This window comes from Panulirus ornatus, chromosome 8, assembly GCF_036320965.1.
Source record: "Panulirus ornatus isolate Po-2019 chromosome 8, ASM3632096v1, whole genome shotgun sequence".
In the NCBI taxonomy this organism is placed as follows: domain Eukaryota; kingdom Metazoa; phylum Arthropoda; class Malacostraca; order Decapoda; family Palinuridae; genus Panulirus; species Panulirus ornatus.
The window spans coordinates 8,038,197-8,055,696 of NC_092231.1; the positions used below are offsets into that span (position 1 = coordinate 8,038,197).

Genomic DNA, 17,500 nt, shown 5'->3' on the forward strand with positions numbered 1-17,500 from the left:
GAAACCGTAGCATGTGTAGCGAACCCTAGGCGCAGGCGTGGTCCGTGAGGACGAGGCCGTCCTTTTCGAGGAGATAGGGTTAAAGTGGTGGAGGAGGAGGGGAAGAGGAGGGAGGGAGTAAAGGAACAGGGGCGAGGTGCGTCAGGAGATGGGGAAAAGGGTGGGTGGGGAGAGAGGGAAGAGGTGGGTGAGGACAGGGAGAGGGTTGCAGAAGGTACTGGTGGAAGACTGCCCAGTGAGGGTCGAAGGTGGAGAGAGGGAGAGAGAGAGACGTCGGTGTAACTTTTGATTTCTGCCAGTTTTTCGGGCGTCTTTCTCACTTCGAGGATCCTGATCAGGTACTCACTTGTGCGAGCGATGGCCAAGCCACCATACCCCGACACATAAAGACACACAGACACACACACACCATCGATCTTTTTCAGAGGGTAACTTAGAGTATGCCATCACATTTTCAAACATTGAAAAAAAAGAAAAAGAAAAATGTGTCCATCTACGAAAGCAGATCTTTTGAAAATATATCTAGTGCATTGTTTTCTTCCGTAGAGTAAGTTTCGCCACCGTGCACTTGACTGCTTTAGTGACGTTTCCTCTATTTTTTTTTCGTTACTGTGTTGATACACTTGTGTTTCTCAAGAGTTATTGGTCGAAGGCAAAGGCGTTCCACGTCTGTAAGGCAACGTTGGCTTTACGGAGCTGTGGTGGCGTTACCAGTTACCACACACTTGGGTAACTCGTGCACCACCCCCAACACAAAACACGTACACACTCACACGCGCGCTTGAGGTGAATATTCTTTCAGTTGTTGGGGTAAGAAACAGAGGCTTTGAGATCCGCCAAGATGCGTCACACTTCGTGGAATGATACAAAGACTTTAAACACTAGTCATGTATATATATCTATATATATCTGTATATACGCACACACAGAAAAAAAGAAATTAGGTTTTATATATCAAAAACTTTGATTTGATTCAACAGCTGAGCATCTCAGCTGTGGATGATTTCCTTCGTGATATTATAAATACACCAACATTTCATTTGTTCTCCTGAGGGCCATTCCATAGTCGTAACTGGCGTGCTGCTGCCTCACTACAGTCTCCTCCATTCTGTCTGTGTTCGATACCTTCTCTGAAATGTCAAAAGAGAGAGAGAGAAAAGCATTAGGGGTGACGTTATTCTCAAGAGCGTATGTAGAAGTGTGAGGAATTTACACATCTCGAAGACTAAAGGGAAATATCCTTCGTGTGGAAGCAAGAGGAAAATAGACTACCTAGATGAAGAAAGAGGAAGATAGAAAATAGACTACCAAGATGTAGAAAGAAGGTGATAGTAGTCTACGTCACTTAAGACGGTCTCTGAGAAACTGGAAGTAAGGAAGGAAGTCAAGGAAACAGATGGACAAGTCTTTGCCCATCTAAGCCCCTGTTAAGCGATGCCTCCCTGCGCGTCGTATGTTGGCTACAACGACTTGATACAAGTTCCAGTCAGTCGCCCTATTAGATGCTCAGCCCGAACACAAGTTAAGGACGAGGTTGTCTTTTATTTTCCCATTTATATTTTTGCTATGGAATGAGCACGAGAGAGTAGCCATGTCCCTCGTCTAGGTACGTAGAGCTTACGCTACCCTAGACCATGGCTGATCCTGCACATTATGTCGTGTCCCGTGTCTGTCATACACTGTGCCTTTTGCTACCCTGGACCACGGTTTAGTCTCCAAGAGACACAAGCCTTGTATGCGTCGTGGAGCGAAAACACCTCCGAGATGAATTCACACGCGGGGAAGGCATCGTTATGTGAGAGAGGAATGACAGGCCACAACCCTATTGATTCAGGGAGGGAAGATGTATCACAGAGAGAGAGGGCGTGGGGAGGGAGGGTAACATGCACCACCTGTCACCACACGGAGGGGTGTGAAGGGAGGACACACGCAGCACAGAACGGGGAAGTGGAGGGAACGTGACCATATACCGCCCTCTCTCTCTCTCTCTCTCTCTCTCTCTCTCTCTCTCTCTCTCTCTCTCTCTCTCTCTCTCTCTCTCTCTCTCTCTCTCTCTCTCTCTCTCACACACACACACAGAGCTTGTGGTCGACCAAGCGAGCGCTGTTCTCTTCTTCCTCCTCCCACATACTCAGCGCCGTCATCAGTCCTGGGAGTCTTTCGTCCTGCGTCATCACTCGCGGGTGGAGTGTGCAGCAGTAAACCTCGCCGAAAGTCCTTCTGATAAAGGTTAAACCTCCGAAGTCGGTCGTGAAATACTGCAGCAGGGAGACGACCACCTCCCTCCCTCTCACCCTCGTACATTGTGCGTTGATAGGATCCCGCACTGCCGCCGCCACCCACCCACCTTACCCAACCCCTTCAAGGAAGAATGTATCGTCATGCAAAACGTTTGGACGATCCGGGAGTGTTTTACGATGCGGAGCGAACCCGCTGAATTTTTTTTTTCTTGCAAGGGGTTTGGAGCGCATTGCAAATGTCGTGGAAAGTGCTGGGGAGAGGCGTCGAGACTCGGGAAGTGGGTGGTGGGTGAAGGGCTGTCTGTCTCCCCCCCCATCTCTCTCTCTCTCTCTCTCTCTCTCTCTCTCTCTCTCTCTCTCTCTCTCTCTCTCTCTCTCTCTCTCTCTCTCTCTCTCTCTCTATCTCGTCTTAATCTACCCTCTTTCTTTCTCTGCATCTCTATTTATCTATCATCCCTATGTCTGCCTAATAATCTCTCTCTCTCTCTCTCTCTCTCTCTCTCTCTCTCTCTCTCTCTCTCTCTCTCTCTCTCTCTCTCTCTCTCTCTCTCTCTCTCTCGCTCGCTCCCAGCGCCCTCCCCGACCACTGACCTCGCCAATGTAAACATCGATACGCTCCTGCCTTATTCATCCTTCTCCTAACTTCGTCGCCGGGACCCGGCGTAGCGGCCGGCACGAACATCTACAGGGCGTGGCCACCTGCTGCTGAACACGCAGTGCCCCTCACGGTAATGAGAGCGGCGCCGGCGGCACGTTGGACGGGATTTCGGTGCGGTGCTAGGAACGGCGACCGTAACAACGGGCTGTAACAGTAACAACAGTAGGGAGGGGTTGTATCAGTAACAACGGGTTGGAAGATTGTAACAGTAACAACAGTAGGGAGGGGTTGTATCAGTAACAACGGGTTGGAAGATTGTAACAGTAACAACAGTAGGGAGGGGTTGTATCAGTAACAACGGGTTGGAAGATTGTAACAGTAACAACAGTAGGGAGGGGTTGTATCAGTAACAACGGGTTGGAAGATTGTAACAGTAACAACAGTAGGGAGGGGTTGTATCAGTAACAACGGGTTGGAAGATTGTAACAGTAACAACAGTAGGGAGGGGTTGTATCAGTAACAACGGGTTGGAAGATTGTAACAGTAACAACGGGATGGAGGACTGTAACGACCAACGGTAGGGAGGATCGTAACAGTAACAACAGGAGGGAAGACCCCCCCAACAGTAACAAATAGGATGGAGGACGTAACATTAAGAGCAGGATGGAGAGCTGTACCAGTAATAACAGGATGGAGGACGTAACATTAATGTGATGGAGAACCACATCAGTAACAACAGGAGGAGTTTGTCAGTAGCTCCAGAATGGAAGACTGCAACACCAGAGGTTGGACCCGTTACTAGCCTTTTGCTGCTGCTTCCTACAGTTTCTGTCTGGATACCAGACACACGAGCATTGACCGTTATGATAGCGCCATCTTCCCTCGAACATTGAAGCTGTGGAGTGTCTCTTCCTCCCTTCATCTCACCCAGTGAAGCTGTCTGTGGAGTGTCTCAATCCTCCTACGTCTTCCCTTCATTCCAGTGAAGCTGTGGAGATCTCCTCCTTCCTTCATCTTCCCTTCATTCCAAAGCCTTTCTACCTTTGAACGTCAAGTCTGCAAACACCCAAGAGACTCTTGATTCGTTCATTCGGTCAGTGTCCTAAAAGAAAGTCGTATCCTGATTTTGCTTGGTGAGGGGGTTACGTATGTGGCCTTAGCATTACTTTCAACGCCTGAAGAAGGGAGGTAGTTTATATAACATGACGTTGAAGGCTCTCATGACCCCCTCGTAGTTCATAGAAGTAACCCTCCCCCCCCTCTCTATTAACCACCCGAACAGTGAACCAACCCTCGGGGATGGGTGATAAGAACACACACACACACACACACACACACACACACACACACACACACACACACACACACACACACACTCACACACCCGCTGTACTAATATTGCACCGAGGAGGACCCAGGTGCTACTACCGCCAGACGTAGTGCATCCCTGCTGTCTTGGAGCTGAGGTCTTCCAGCCATATCGAGGCGAAGAGCCGCACCCTCACCCCATGGAACAATGAGGCCTTCCAGCCGTATCGAGCCGCACCCTCTCCCCATGGAACGATGAGGCCTTCCAGCCATATCGAGTCGCCCCCTCACCCCATGGAACGATGAGGCCTTCCAGCCATATCGAGTCGCCCCCTCACCCCATGGAACGATGAGGCCTTCCAGCCATATCGAGTCGCCCCCTCACCCCATGGAACGAAGAGGCCTTACAGCCATATCGAGTCGCCCCCTCACCCCATGGAACGATGAGGCCTTCCAGCCATATCGAGTCGCCCCCTCACCCCATGGAACGAAGAGGCCTTCCAGCCATATCGAGGCGAAGAGCCGCACCCTCACCCCATGGAACGATCCCACAAGGAGTTTCCCCCGTGTTACCTAGAGTGGTAGTGTGGTGGTATGTGTGTGTGTGTGTGTGTGTGTGTGTGTGTGTGTGGGTGGGGAGGAGGAGAGAGGGTGGTGGACAATATTTAGGGAGATCACTTCTCCTCCCTAGTCTTACTTAACTCATGGAACGATCCCACAAGGAGTTTTCCCCGTGTTACCTAGAGTGGTGTGTGTGTGTGGTGGTGGTGTGTGTGTGTGTGTGTGGGGAGGAGAGAGTGGTTGGACGATATTTAAGGAGATCACTTCTCCTACCTAGTCTTACTTAACCTTTAGTCGTTGTGGTTGGTGTGTGTGCGTGTGTGTGTGTGTGTGTGTGTGTGTGTGTGTGTGTGTGTGTGTGTGTGTGTGTGTATACAGGAAATTCGATTGCATTCAGACCGAAATTGGACTATTATGTATGTACCTTTAAGAAGCTGGATGATGTAATTATTTGGTCACCTCGTAGACACACTTAGATAACCACAGAGAGACGATTACACACACACACACACACACACACACACACACACACACACACACACACACACACACACACACACACACACATTTTAAACACCATATCTTAATATGGCAAAAACTCGTGATAGCCAAAAAAGAAAGAGAAAAAAGATTGAATGGTATTGGTCAAAAAGCGATTCCCGAGGCGGATGTGTCAACACTGTACGATAATGGATCAGTTGATGTATGGTGGGCGAGTGTAAGGGAATGATTTGATCGGCGCCCGTCCGCATATCTTCGTACCGTGAAAGAAAATATCATGATGATGAAGGAAACTCTGCGGGTTTTTCTTTCATGAATGAAATGTTACGAAAGTATCTACAGTCAAACGAGGTTGAATATATATATATATATATATATATATATATATATATATATATATATATATATATATATATATATATATATATATATATATATATATATATATATATATAATATATATATATATATTTATATATATTTATATATATTTATATATATATAAATATATATAATATATATATATATATATATATATATATATATATATATATATATATATATATATATATATATATATATATATATATATATATATATATACGACTATTATGAGGTCGGTTAGTGTTTCATCGTCTCGTCAGTAACTTATTTTGGCAAGGTTGATAACTGGCCACTCGTAATTCCACTTCAAGTAAAGTGTTTACTTAGATCGTACTAGTGTTTTAAAGATGTTGAAGGGCAAGTACAACCGCTTTAAGTTACACCGCGAGTGAAAAAGAAAAAAGATATTCACAGTCACACCTTTGATCACACGATCATCTATTCCGTAACGCCTCACCCGCACGCCCGCTGTGGTAACCTTCGTCCCATCTGTAGTGATGTTGTTCTGTTCATGAACGTATCACAGCAGCGTCAGGCGAGCGGAAACCTGCTTGCTGGGGCAGCGAGCGAGGAGCCGACGTTGCCCAGGGAGGGCGTGGTGGTGGCGGCGGTGAAGGTCGGGAGGAGGCGATATGGTAGAGTGTGTGTGGGTTGGGGACGGCAACACCGCACCGCTGGAAGGCTGATGTACTTCGAGGTCCACGGGGACGTTAACGACTCGTTGGTCGGAGGGACGAGGCTCTCAGGCTGGCTGGAGGGGGTCCGCACGGACTCGTAGGTCGCTTGCCTGGTGCCAGACTGAATAGGAGTAACGGGAGGTAAGGTGTGTGTGGGGTGGAGTGGCGTAAGTCTCCTGTGTCCATTAGCCGCCCCTCAAGATATCCTTTGGGGAACGTGGAAGCAACACGGTAATGTCGGGTCCCCGTTGACCACATGAATCTCTGGTGTTTGTGGGCGATAAAGTATTGGTAGTTTTCTATAGAAACAGCAAAAGAAATGATAAGATTCATAACTTTCAAGTGATAACAGAATTTTCTTTTATCATATGTAAGTCTAAGCTTATTTTTAGATTCCGATCGACAGACAATAGAGAGAAAACGGTGAATTTCTGAAGACACGTGTGCCTTCATTCAGATATCAGAATGCTTTTTTTTTTCTTTCTCTCTCCCTGATTCGTAAAGCCACGTAAATCTTAAGGCTTACCGAGAACCAGGGGCCCCCGCCCCCCCGAATTCCAGTGACAAACTTCGAGCCCTCCTCTATCAAACTTCTGGGACAAACGTGTAGAAAAATCTGAGAGGTATGGTTTAGCCCGACTGCGACCCGAGAGAATGTTGATGCGCGTCCATTACCAAGAGTTACAATCCATAGATCACACAGGCCTCGACCTCCCTCAGCCAGAATTACGATCCCAACAGGCGAGAGTGTAACGACGGGAACAATCTGTCTCTACAAACACGCCTCGGAAAACGACGAGCACGTAACTTTCCCTTTCGGCAGTGGCCAGGGTGACGCTTATTTCCGACCGACGTAAAGGCACCGCCTCGGTCGCTGTATTATGTAGATGTATTTATGAATTCAGTCGTGTCTCTGCCTCCCACCATGGGGCTGGTTGAGACGATGCCCCTCTTCCCTACGTGTCTCTTTTTCATCCACCAGCCACAAGGGAGGAGGAGAAGGGTATCTGTCTTCGACTCCCCATGATGACCATCGTTTTAGAATGCGATTTCTCATATGTCTCTCGGGTTCGGCCTGAAGACGATAAAACGCCGATGGGAAATATCACCACCAGTGTAAGATTTGCAAGAGTGGACATATCCTCACTGCCAAGTGATGATATCGGCTTTTATTTTTTCGTATTCATATCTTTATCATTTTAGATAAACAGATTTATTGAATATCCGGGATGGGAAGAGATGAAATTGCTTACCACGGTCGTATGATAATGCCCTGATAACCCGGTAGTATAACGTATGTTGACGGATATATCATACACCTGTGTTAAATCATCTCTGAGCAGGTGGAGATGATGTGTTCAGGATCACGCGACTATTGGCTATAACTCGACGCCGAAAGCCTTAACGAGCCTGGCAATCGATGGGCTCAAAGACACCCCAGTCACCAGTCTTCATTAAGTTGAAAATTATAAGTTAACGTAATATGAGACCGTAAGGGACTGAGCTCTCATAATGAATTCGAGCTTATGTGTCGTGGAAGCCGGGATCCCGACAGAGAGAGAGAGAGAGAGAGAGAGAGAGAGAGAGAGAGAGAGAGAGAGAGAGAGAGAGAGAGAGAGAGAGAGAGAGAGAGGTTGGTTTCGTAAGAAATTATATTGAGACACGAAAATGTTTCTCCACATCTGTGATTCAGTACATGTAACATGGTTTTCCCCTGAACAGCCTAAAAGTAATTCTGCCAATGACTTATTCATAGGTTTATTCTGCTATTACTTATTCATAGGCTTATTCTGCTATTACTTATTCAAGGTTTATTCTGCTATTACTTAGTTATAGGTTTATTCTGCTATTACTTATTCAAGGTTTATTCTGCTATTACCTATTCATAGGTTTATTCTGCTATTACTTAGTCATAGGTTTATTCTACTATTACCTATTCATAGGTTTATTCTGCTATTACTTAGTCATAGGTTTATTCTGCTATTACTTATTCATAGGTTTATTCTGCTATTACTTAGTTATAGGTTTATTCTGCTATTACTTATTCATAGGTTTATTCTGCTATTACTTATTCAAGGTTTATTCTGCTATTACCTATTCATAGGTTTATTCTGCTATTACTTAGTTATAGGTATATTCTGCTATTACTTAGTCATAGGTTTATTCTGCTATTACTTATTCATAGGTTTATTCTGCTATTACTTAGTCATAGGTTTATTCTCCTATTACCTATTCATAGGTTTATTCTGCTATTACTTATTCAAGGTTTATTCTGCTATTACCTATTCATAGGTTTATTCTGCTATTACTTAGTCATAGGTTTATTCTGCTATTACTTATTCATAGGTTTATTCTGCTATTACTTAGTTATAGGTTTATTCTGCTATTACTTATTCATAGGTTTATTCTGCTATTACTTATTCAAGGTTTATTCTGCTATTACCTATTCATAGGTTTATTCTGCTATTACTTAGTTATAGGTATATTCTGCTATTACTTAGTCATAGGTTTATTCTGCTATTACTTAGTTATAGGTATATTCTGCTATTACTTAGTCATAGGTTTATTCTGCTATTACCTATTCATAGGTTTATTCTGCTATTACTTAGTCATAGGTTTATTCTGCTATTACTTAGTCATAGGTTTATTCTGCTATTACCTATTCATAGGTTTATTCTGCTATTACTTAGTCATAGATTTATTCTGCTATTACTTATTCATAGGTTTATTCTGCTATTACTTATTCATAGGTTTATTCTGCTATTACTTAGTCATAGATTTATTCTGCTATTACTTATTCATAGGTTTATTCTGCTATTACTTCTTCATAGACTTATTCTGAAGACATTATATATGAGTCAAAAGTCAAGTGTATCTGAGGGATGTTACTCCATGATAAGAGGTGAAATGTCACGGGTCATTACATTCCTCATCAAAACTTTCTTCGTCGTCGTGAGCGAGAACGCTGGGGTTGGGTCGCACCTCGGCTCGAGGTCCCCAAGTGTGGTGCGTTCAAGACTTAAAAAGTCCACGCAAGTATCCACTCCCTTCTTCTGAACCCATTACAAAGCCTCCCTTCCCCCTCACACCCAGCCAGAGGCTGTGTCTTCTGCCACTCGTGCTATTATTCCATTTGCCATCAGTAATATCCTCTCTCTCTCTCTCTCTCTCTCTCTCTCTCTCTCTCTCTCTCTCTCTCTCTCTCTCTCTCTCTCTCTCTCTCTCTCTCTCTCTCTCTCTCTCTCTCTCTCTGAAATTCCCAGAGTTATTGAATCGCTTGCTCTTCAGTTATCAGTTATGGGTTAACGACCCTTTCAGATTGCCGGGGTTGTGTGGAGGAGGGGACGTCCCGGATGGGTGGACGAGCACAGGGTTGCGTCGTGACACGATGTCTCTGTGGTTTCGAGTGGAGAGAAGCCTTCGTCAAGGAGTCAGTGGTTGGCGAGCATTTAGAGGGAGAAGACACACACACACACACACACACACACACACACACACACACACAGACACACACACAACACACACACACACACACACACACACACACACACACACACACACACACACACACACACACACAGTGTTGGTCCCACAGTGAGTGGCGCCGGAGAGAGAGGCAATTGAATGTCTCCCCAACATTCAACCTCCACCCTAACGTGGGGAGTAACGTGACCACATTGTCTCCCCAAGAATCAACCTCCACCCCATCGTTAGTGGGGAGTAGAGTCCCCACACTGTCTCCCAGACGCTCGATGTGCTCCCCCATAGTTCTAGTGGGGTAGTGAGAGTGGCCACGCCGTCTCTCCCCAAGGGTCCGTGTGTCCGAGGAGCGTCCGTTCTCCCAACCCTCCTCCCCAGCAGACGATCAGCACCCGCCACCCAAGATTGGATAGGCTGGCGAGCGCTCAGGGGCACCACGCCGGTGTCTCCCCAAGGATCAGTCAGCGTCCCAGGGGCTGGTGGGTGTTGCGTGTTTGTCCTCCCCCAAACGACACTCGTATTGTCCTCCCCAAACGACACTCGTATTGTCCTCCCCCAACGACACTCGTATTGTCCTCCCCCAAACGACACTCTTATTGTCCTCCCCAAACGACACTCGTATTGTCCTCCCCCAACGACACTCGTATTGTCCTCCCCCAAACGACACTCTTATTGTCCTCCCCCAAACGACACTCGTATTGTCCTCCCCCAGACGACACTCGTATTGTCCTCCCAGTAAGTAACGAGTTACCCACTCTCTCCTCAACGACCATCGTGGGTTAAGCCTGCCACATACCAAGAAGAAAAAGTTCCATTAACTCATTCGTTCTCTCGAAGCAGTAGATGAATAAATGAGAGATGGTTAATGAGAGATGGTTAATGAGAGATGGTTAATGAGAGCTGGTTAATGAGTGATAAATGCTAATGAACCACGTACGTAATTGCTGAGCTGGAAGGTGTTCAGTTTATTCTATACCACTTCTTTATCGATTACTCTCGCGTTCACCTCAGCTGAGAAGCAACGCGAAAGTCCGGTAGAGAATATTGGCGTGAGCTGGTAGGGTGGTGTGGGAAGCGGGGCGCTGGGGTCCGAACCCCTGCACTGGCCAAGATAAACATTATTGTGACGTGGTTGGCACCACACTTCTTCTTACGTGTTGGTTAGGTCACCCTTCCTGGCATACAGGAACTGCTGGGTGTCAGGAGAGAGATGAGATGGTGGCATGTGATGCTGGTCTGTCATATGGCTTCCTGTGGTACGTAGATGAACTCTTTTTATACATATCTCTCTCTCTCTCTCTCTCTCTCTCTCTCTCTCTCTCTCTCTCTCTCTCTCTCTCTCTCTCTCTCTCTCTCTCTCTCTCTCTCTCTCTCTCTCTCTCTCTCTCTCTCACATCCACTCTCCCCCATCTGTCATGTGTAGTGGAGCAAGCGCCAGAGCCTCCTATAGATCCACTGCTAGACCCTTCACACCTTACCGTGGTGGTTTTCCCCCATACCACTTCATACGCTCTTGCTCAGTCCATTTACAGCACGTCGTCCCCTGTATACCACATTGCTCCAGTGAACTCTGTCCCTTGCACTCCTCACACCGCCAGCGCTACGGTATAGATTATATAGATTTAACATGCGCTGGACACTTGCATACACCATAACTATTTACCTGTAAAGCTCCCGTGGCTTCGAACCCCGCTCCTATCGCGTGGCCAGCCGATTCGCTACCACTGGACCACGAGGCAACGAAAGTTCTCCATCTCAGACCAGCTAGTGGTCCATGAGATAACCCCACCATCACATCTCGTAAACCTGAGAGGGTAGGGAGAGCCACACGGGTCGTAGGCACCATCAGATCAATCCAGATGTGACAGGGGGAGCTTATGTACGCACGTACCATTGGGTGATGTGAGACGGGAGAGTCTTCTCATCTCGTGGTCCATTTGTAGTGTACCGTGTCCTGCCAAGCTGTATACCCAAAGGTAAATGTAAACCCGCATATCTCTCTCGGACTTGAATTTCGAGGGAAAAAAATGCCATGGTTGGTTTATCAAATGGCGTCCTAGCTGCGTCTCTTCGTTGTATATCAACTGACTGATATATTTCTTTTTTGTATCTCCCCTGATGATGTGATCGTTACACGAAAGTGCACTTGGGAACTTTTCGTGTTTCATTTTCCCCGTGGACTCATAGGAATATATATATATATATATATATATATATATATATATATATATATATATATATATATATATATATATATATATATATATATATGACCTTAAGTTGGTTGTATTTATTGGGGAGATTATATCACACCCATTGCGCAGATTTCATGGAAGAGTTTTATTTATCAGTATGATATTTCAACTCAAATAGCCCCTTTTTTTCCTCTCATTTTTCGGTAATTTATATAACGACGCTACACGTCCCCCGGGGTTCGAATATATGTGTGTTTGTGTGTGTGTGTGTGTGTGTGTGACATCATTAACTCACTTGTTTGTCCCTCAGTTCGTATAGTACTGGATTCCATTGTACATTAACTTTGTACACACGTACAAATATCCAAATATTCTAGAGGAAGGAAACAGTTTCTTGAGAATATGTGCTTTGTGTGCCGTTTCTGATCAGTTCCCCCCCCCCCCCCATTCGTCGATGTCGCACGTAACACACTCTTCGCTTCGACCCCCTCCCGACACATGTATAATACCCCGAGCCCTCCCTGCCCTCCCAGCCCCAACAACCAACCTCCCATCACCGGCGTGGCACGGGTCATACAATCAGACACATTGTTCTTCTCCCTGTAAACGTGGCCAAAAATACTTTAGCGCGTCGATGAGCACACACACACACACACACACACACACACACACACACACACACACACACACACCACACACAATGAGAGCAGTCTGTCGCCCCTCCAGACACACACACACACAATGAGAGCAGTCTATCGCCCCTCCACACACACACAAACACACATGATGTACTAACCCTCCCCCCAACATCACATCGTCACCCTGGTGTGGCTCTGATGGGTGAGGAACGAGCGCTTTATGGTATACCTTGTTGTGGTGGGTTGTACCTGCCTGTGGTGTTGTGTTATGTTTTGATAGCAGTGATGTGTTGTTAAATCTTGTGGTGTTGTGTTATGTTTTGTGTTGTGCCTTGTTTTAGTGTTTGTGTTGTGTTGCATCATGTCGCAGAGTGTTTTTTACTTTTTTTTGCCTTCCGTATTTTGGTGTTGTGATGAACTGTGTCTTCATGTAGTGCTGTGCTGTGTTGTATCATGCGTCTTGGTGTTCTGTTGTGTTGCATATTTACGTTGTCCCCTGTGGCGGGAGTAGTTGTATTTTGTTGTATTTTCTTACATTTGTCTTTGTATTTTGTTGTATTTTCTTACATTTGTCTTTGTATTTTGTATTTTCTTACATTTATCTTTGTATTTTGTAGTATTTTCTTACATTTGTCTTTGTATTTTGTTGTTTTGGTGTACGGCAGCATAATGTGGGTTTACACTGTGTTGTGTTGTTGTGTACTGTATCATTTTGCGTTCTCTAGCGTTGTATAGTTCCATGGTGCACTGTCATAAACCATAGTGTATTTCCTGTTTTTGTTTTTGTGCATATCGTTGGCGTGAGTTATAACGTGCTGTTATGCGAGAGATACGATCTGTAATCCTGTAGTTAGAATAGACGAAGACACAGAGAGGGGAAGTGTTGGAACGGAAACCGCGAGGAAGGAGTGCGTGTCCTTGGGAGGAGTACGAGAGAAAGTGGCAGGAGGTCGAGAAACAGGGACGGAGATTTGATCTGCCATGTACTACACTGTTTCATGGTATACCATGACGTTACCAGATGGCGTTATCGTACGTTATTAGTGAAGTCTGATGCGTAGCGTGCATTCCACTTCATAGTGAGTCTACGTCGGTGGAAATTCCTTCCCACTAGGTCATCCTAGGTGATTCTTTTAGGAAGTGGAAGAGGTCTTTATTGCGTCACGTTCTTACGACATTTGGCGCCTGTCTCAGCCATATGCAAGGGAAGGTCACGGAACGGCCCGGACCTCACCGAGTGTCGGCGGAGACAGACGGTGGCTGTGATCCTCCCTGTGGACTAGTGTATACATCAAGGCTCCCAGGACGTTTTTTTTTTTTTTCTTGGCACCGGACGGGAGGGTTATGGGGGGTGAGGAGGGATCGTCATACAGGCCTCCGTCCTTCCTCACCACCCCTTACCCAACCCACTCTCCCGCCTCTCGTTCCACCCTCCTGGGTATATTTTGAGAGTGAGGCCAAGAGCGGAGAAAACTCGAAAACGCTCTCGAACTCATCGCACCTCTTCCCTCTCTCTCCTCTCTCTCTCTCTCTCTCTCTCTCTCTCTCTCTCTCTCTCTCTCTCTCTCTCTCTCTCTCTCTCTCTCTCTCTCTCTCTCTCTCTCCCCCTACACACACACAGGTCGTGAAAATAAACACACGGCGTGGGGAGTCGTTTCCGAGGGATTTTCAGATAAAATACACAGGGGGGCAGGAGCCAAAACAATCAGTGCATACCCGAATGGCTTTGATGACGACAAACTCGCCTCATCCGGTCGTCCGCTCATGTTTCTTTTGGGCCATTCTTCGTTTGTTTCCTTGCGCTACCTCGCTGACGCGTGAGACGGCGATTAAGTATGATAATGTATATATATATATATATATATATATATATATATATATATATATATATATATATATATATATATATATGTGTGTGTGTGTGTGTGTGTGTCTGTATTATTCAGACTTCGTGTGTCTGATCTGTGACCGTCAGCGGTTCTCAACTCTCGAGTCTGACTGCTAAGATGTAGCCTCAAGTTTTTGACCTCGATCGAGCTTGAATCTTATACATTTACGTCACAGACATTTCCTGTGTGTAGAATCTGGGTCCTACACACCGGAGCATATGGCTGCAGGAACGTTTTTATCAATAAGCTTCTGTTTCTCAGACAAGACGTCCGTCCTATACCCCTCGATGGTGTTCATCGCCAAGGGGGTGGTGGACACGGGACTTGTAGCTAGCACAGGAGATTCAGTCAGTGAGGCGACCTCCCCTCCCCTCCCATCTCTCCTTCCTCCTTCCCCTCCTCCCACTCACTCGTTCTCCATAAACCTTCCCCCCCCCCCTTTCCACACACAGACACACACACACACACACACACACACACACACACACACACACAAGAGGGAGCGAGGGCGTAGATCTTCCAAGGCGTGGGCACAGGTCTGTGTCATCCAGTAGATGTTTATGCTTTACCAGGCGAATTATTTTTAAAAGTGTTACATGATTCGCTCCCGTGTGTTGTCCGTACGATTGAGCTGCATATTATTGTTATCATTTGTTTGGTGTTTTTTTTTCCTCCTCTCTGCTGACCACATGACGTTCTTTGTGGTAGTCGAGAAAGCGCCGTATTTTCTATGCACCTTTTTTTTTCCCCCCAGAGCGCGTGACGTCAGATGCTTATGGTTGCGCAAACACCCCATCATTCGTCTGTGTTGACCATATCGACGGCTTTAATGTCACTTAGGAAAGAAGAGCATTATCGCATGTCCGCACTCCAGTGTGTGTGTGTGTGTGTGTGTGTGTGTGTGTGTACGCCGTTATTGCTCAGAGAACACTCTTGTTTGTGTGTGTGTGTGTGTGTGTGTGCGCGCCGTTATTGCTCAGAGAACACTCTTGTTTGTGTGTGTGTGTGTGTGTGTGTGTGTGTGTGTGTGTTTTGCTATAACGCCCTACAATAGCTGTGCAAGCACAGTCATCGATTACGGAACCCTGATGAAGGCTAGCAAGAAATTCTATCATGTAATTTCTCTCTTGTTTACTAAGCCTCCGGTGAAGTGTTTTCGTTTCGATCTTGGATGATAACCTCTGATGAAAAAACCCCCCTCCAGCCTCTTTTTTTTTTGTCTCGATCCGTCTCATGCCATCGGGTTATAGGTTAGAGGATTGCCGTGATGACTGTGTAAGAGAAAGAGAACTAGTGTGCGAAACTTAGAAGTTGGACTGGTGGTGGTCTCGACGTTCTGAGCCACACACAGCTTGGGGGCCCGGTGACTGTGAAGTTTACCGCTCTCGCCCTGTTTGCTCTGGCCCCAAGCTGCTGGCGAGGGAGAAAATGAAAAAAAAAAAAAGAATATCATTATCGAAACTCGATACAGTGACTGGAAGAGGATGTGTGTATCATTATGTCATGGTGGGGGGGTCTTCTGTCACCCCCCATCCCCACGGACGACGACCAGCGTTATCATATGTACGAACGACTGATCACGAACTCGCGTCGTGAAGTCTGCATGAGTTTTGAAAGTACCACGTGAGTATAATTCTTTCATTTCGATGCCTTTTTTTTCTTCTTCTCGTCTTCATATCATAACCGTCCACCAGCACTGTTGGCGGGTCCTCGGATACATCAACGCCTCATTTTCCCCTCCTTCCCTCCTCCCGCGATGACCGAGGTGATGATTAACTACGCTGGCTCTGTGTGGAAGGCGCCACTTGATCGCGCGGGCGAGGACACAGCTGTTCAGCGACGCCTTCTCTTCCTTCCTTTCGTGTGTGTGTCTCTCTCAAGGAATCGATGTGTACCATATTAAAGCCTCCCGCCCTACCTCACTCACTCAGTCCAGTACCAGCGTACCTCACCCTCCCTCCACCAACGCCCAGTACCGCCGCGCCGTCTCTCCACCACACCCTCCCTCCACCAACGCCCAGTAGTACCGCGACGTCTCTCCACCACACCCTCCTTCCACCAACGCCCAGTAGTACCGCGACGTCTCTCCACCACACCCTCCCTCCACCAACTCCCAGTACCTCACCCTCCCTCCATCACAACACCCTCCCTCTGTCTTGCATCACCCGCTATCGCTACCCCCTACTGCCTTCACCAACCATGATGCACACATCCACTCACCAGCCATGCCCACCTTCAACTTCTTCCACCAGCGCCCACCTGCGTCTACCCACCACCCACGTACGACCCACGCACACACTTACTCCAGTCGTCTGTAACACACCAGAACTTCGTCCCACGCGTCTATACACACGATCAGTGATCAGTAAATGTTTCTTCCTCTGTTAATAACTTGCTCATCATTGTTTTATACAGTCCAGTTAGCCCCCTCATACTCACGCCCAGGTCACTCTATCCTTATCCCGCCCCCTACACCCACTGACAGTTCTCCTACACCCACTTACACTGCTTGTACACCCACTACTGGTAATATCTCCACCCGTCTGGACTGACCAATATAATCCTTTGTGCTGGCCCACAGCAGCTACCTAACATTCCCCATGCCCACCCAACACTCGCTACAACCATCGCTGCTCCTTCTACCACCGACACACCCACCTATCCACCTACTTACCCACTCACCCACCTACCCACCACACATGCTGTTCCACAACGACCGCCAGTCAGCATTGCCAGCCCGTGTCGCTGTGCAAGCTGCAGCACACACAGCTACCCGCCCGCCCCATCCATTACCACCCCACGTGTCGTCATCACGATCCTCTCTCTCTCTCTCTCTCTCTCTCTCTCTCTCTCTCTCTCTCTCTCTCTCTCTCTCTCTCTCTCTCTCTCTCTCTCTCTCTCTCTCTCTCTCTGCGTCACGCCACCATCACCACCACCACTCACCCCCCAACCATCGCTTGCGTCACCGACGCCTTCTTACGCACTCTTACCCGACACTTGCCGTCACACCAACACTACCACCACCACCA

At 46.9% G+C, this 17,500-nt stretch overlaps 1 protein-coding gene across 3 annotated transcripts in view; it reads right to left on the minus strand.

The window, feature by feature from the left end:
- LOC139749809 (uncharacterized) overlaps positions 1–17,500 on the minus strand; it is a 189,164-nt gene that overhangs the window by 161,008 nt on the left and 10,656 nt on the right. For 2 of the 3 annotated variants that reach the window (XM_071664081.1, XM_071664082.1), the window contains exon 2: positions 1–1,130. This exon is cut by the window's left edge and continues 265 nt beyond it. The exons of the other annotated variant lie outside the window; for it this stretch is intronic. In XM_071664081.1, coding sequence (XP_071520182.1) covers positions 1–13 — 13 coding nt within the window. In that variant the 5' untranslated portion in view covers positions 14–1,130. The remainder of the gene's footprint in view (positions 1,131–17,500) is intronic. 3 annotated transcript variants of the gene reach the window in all.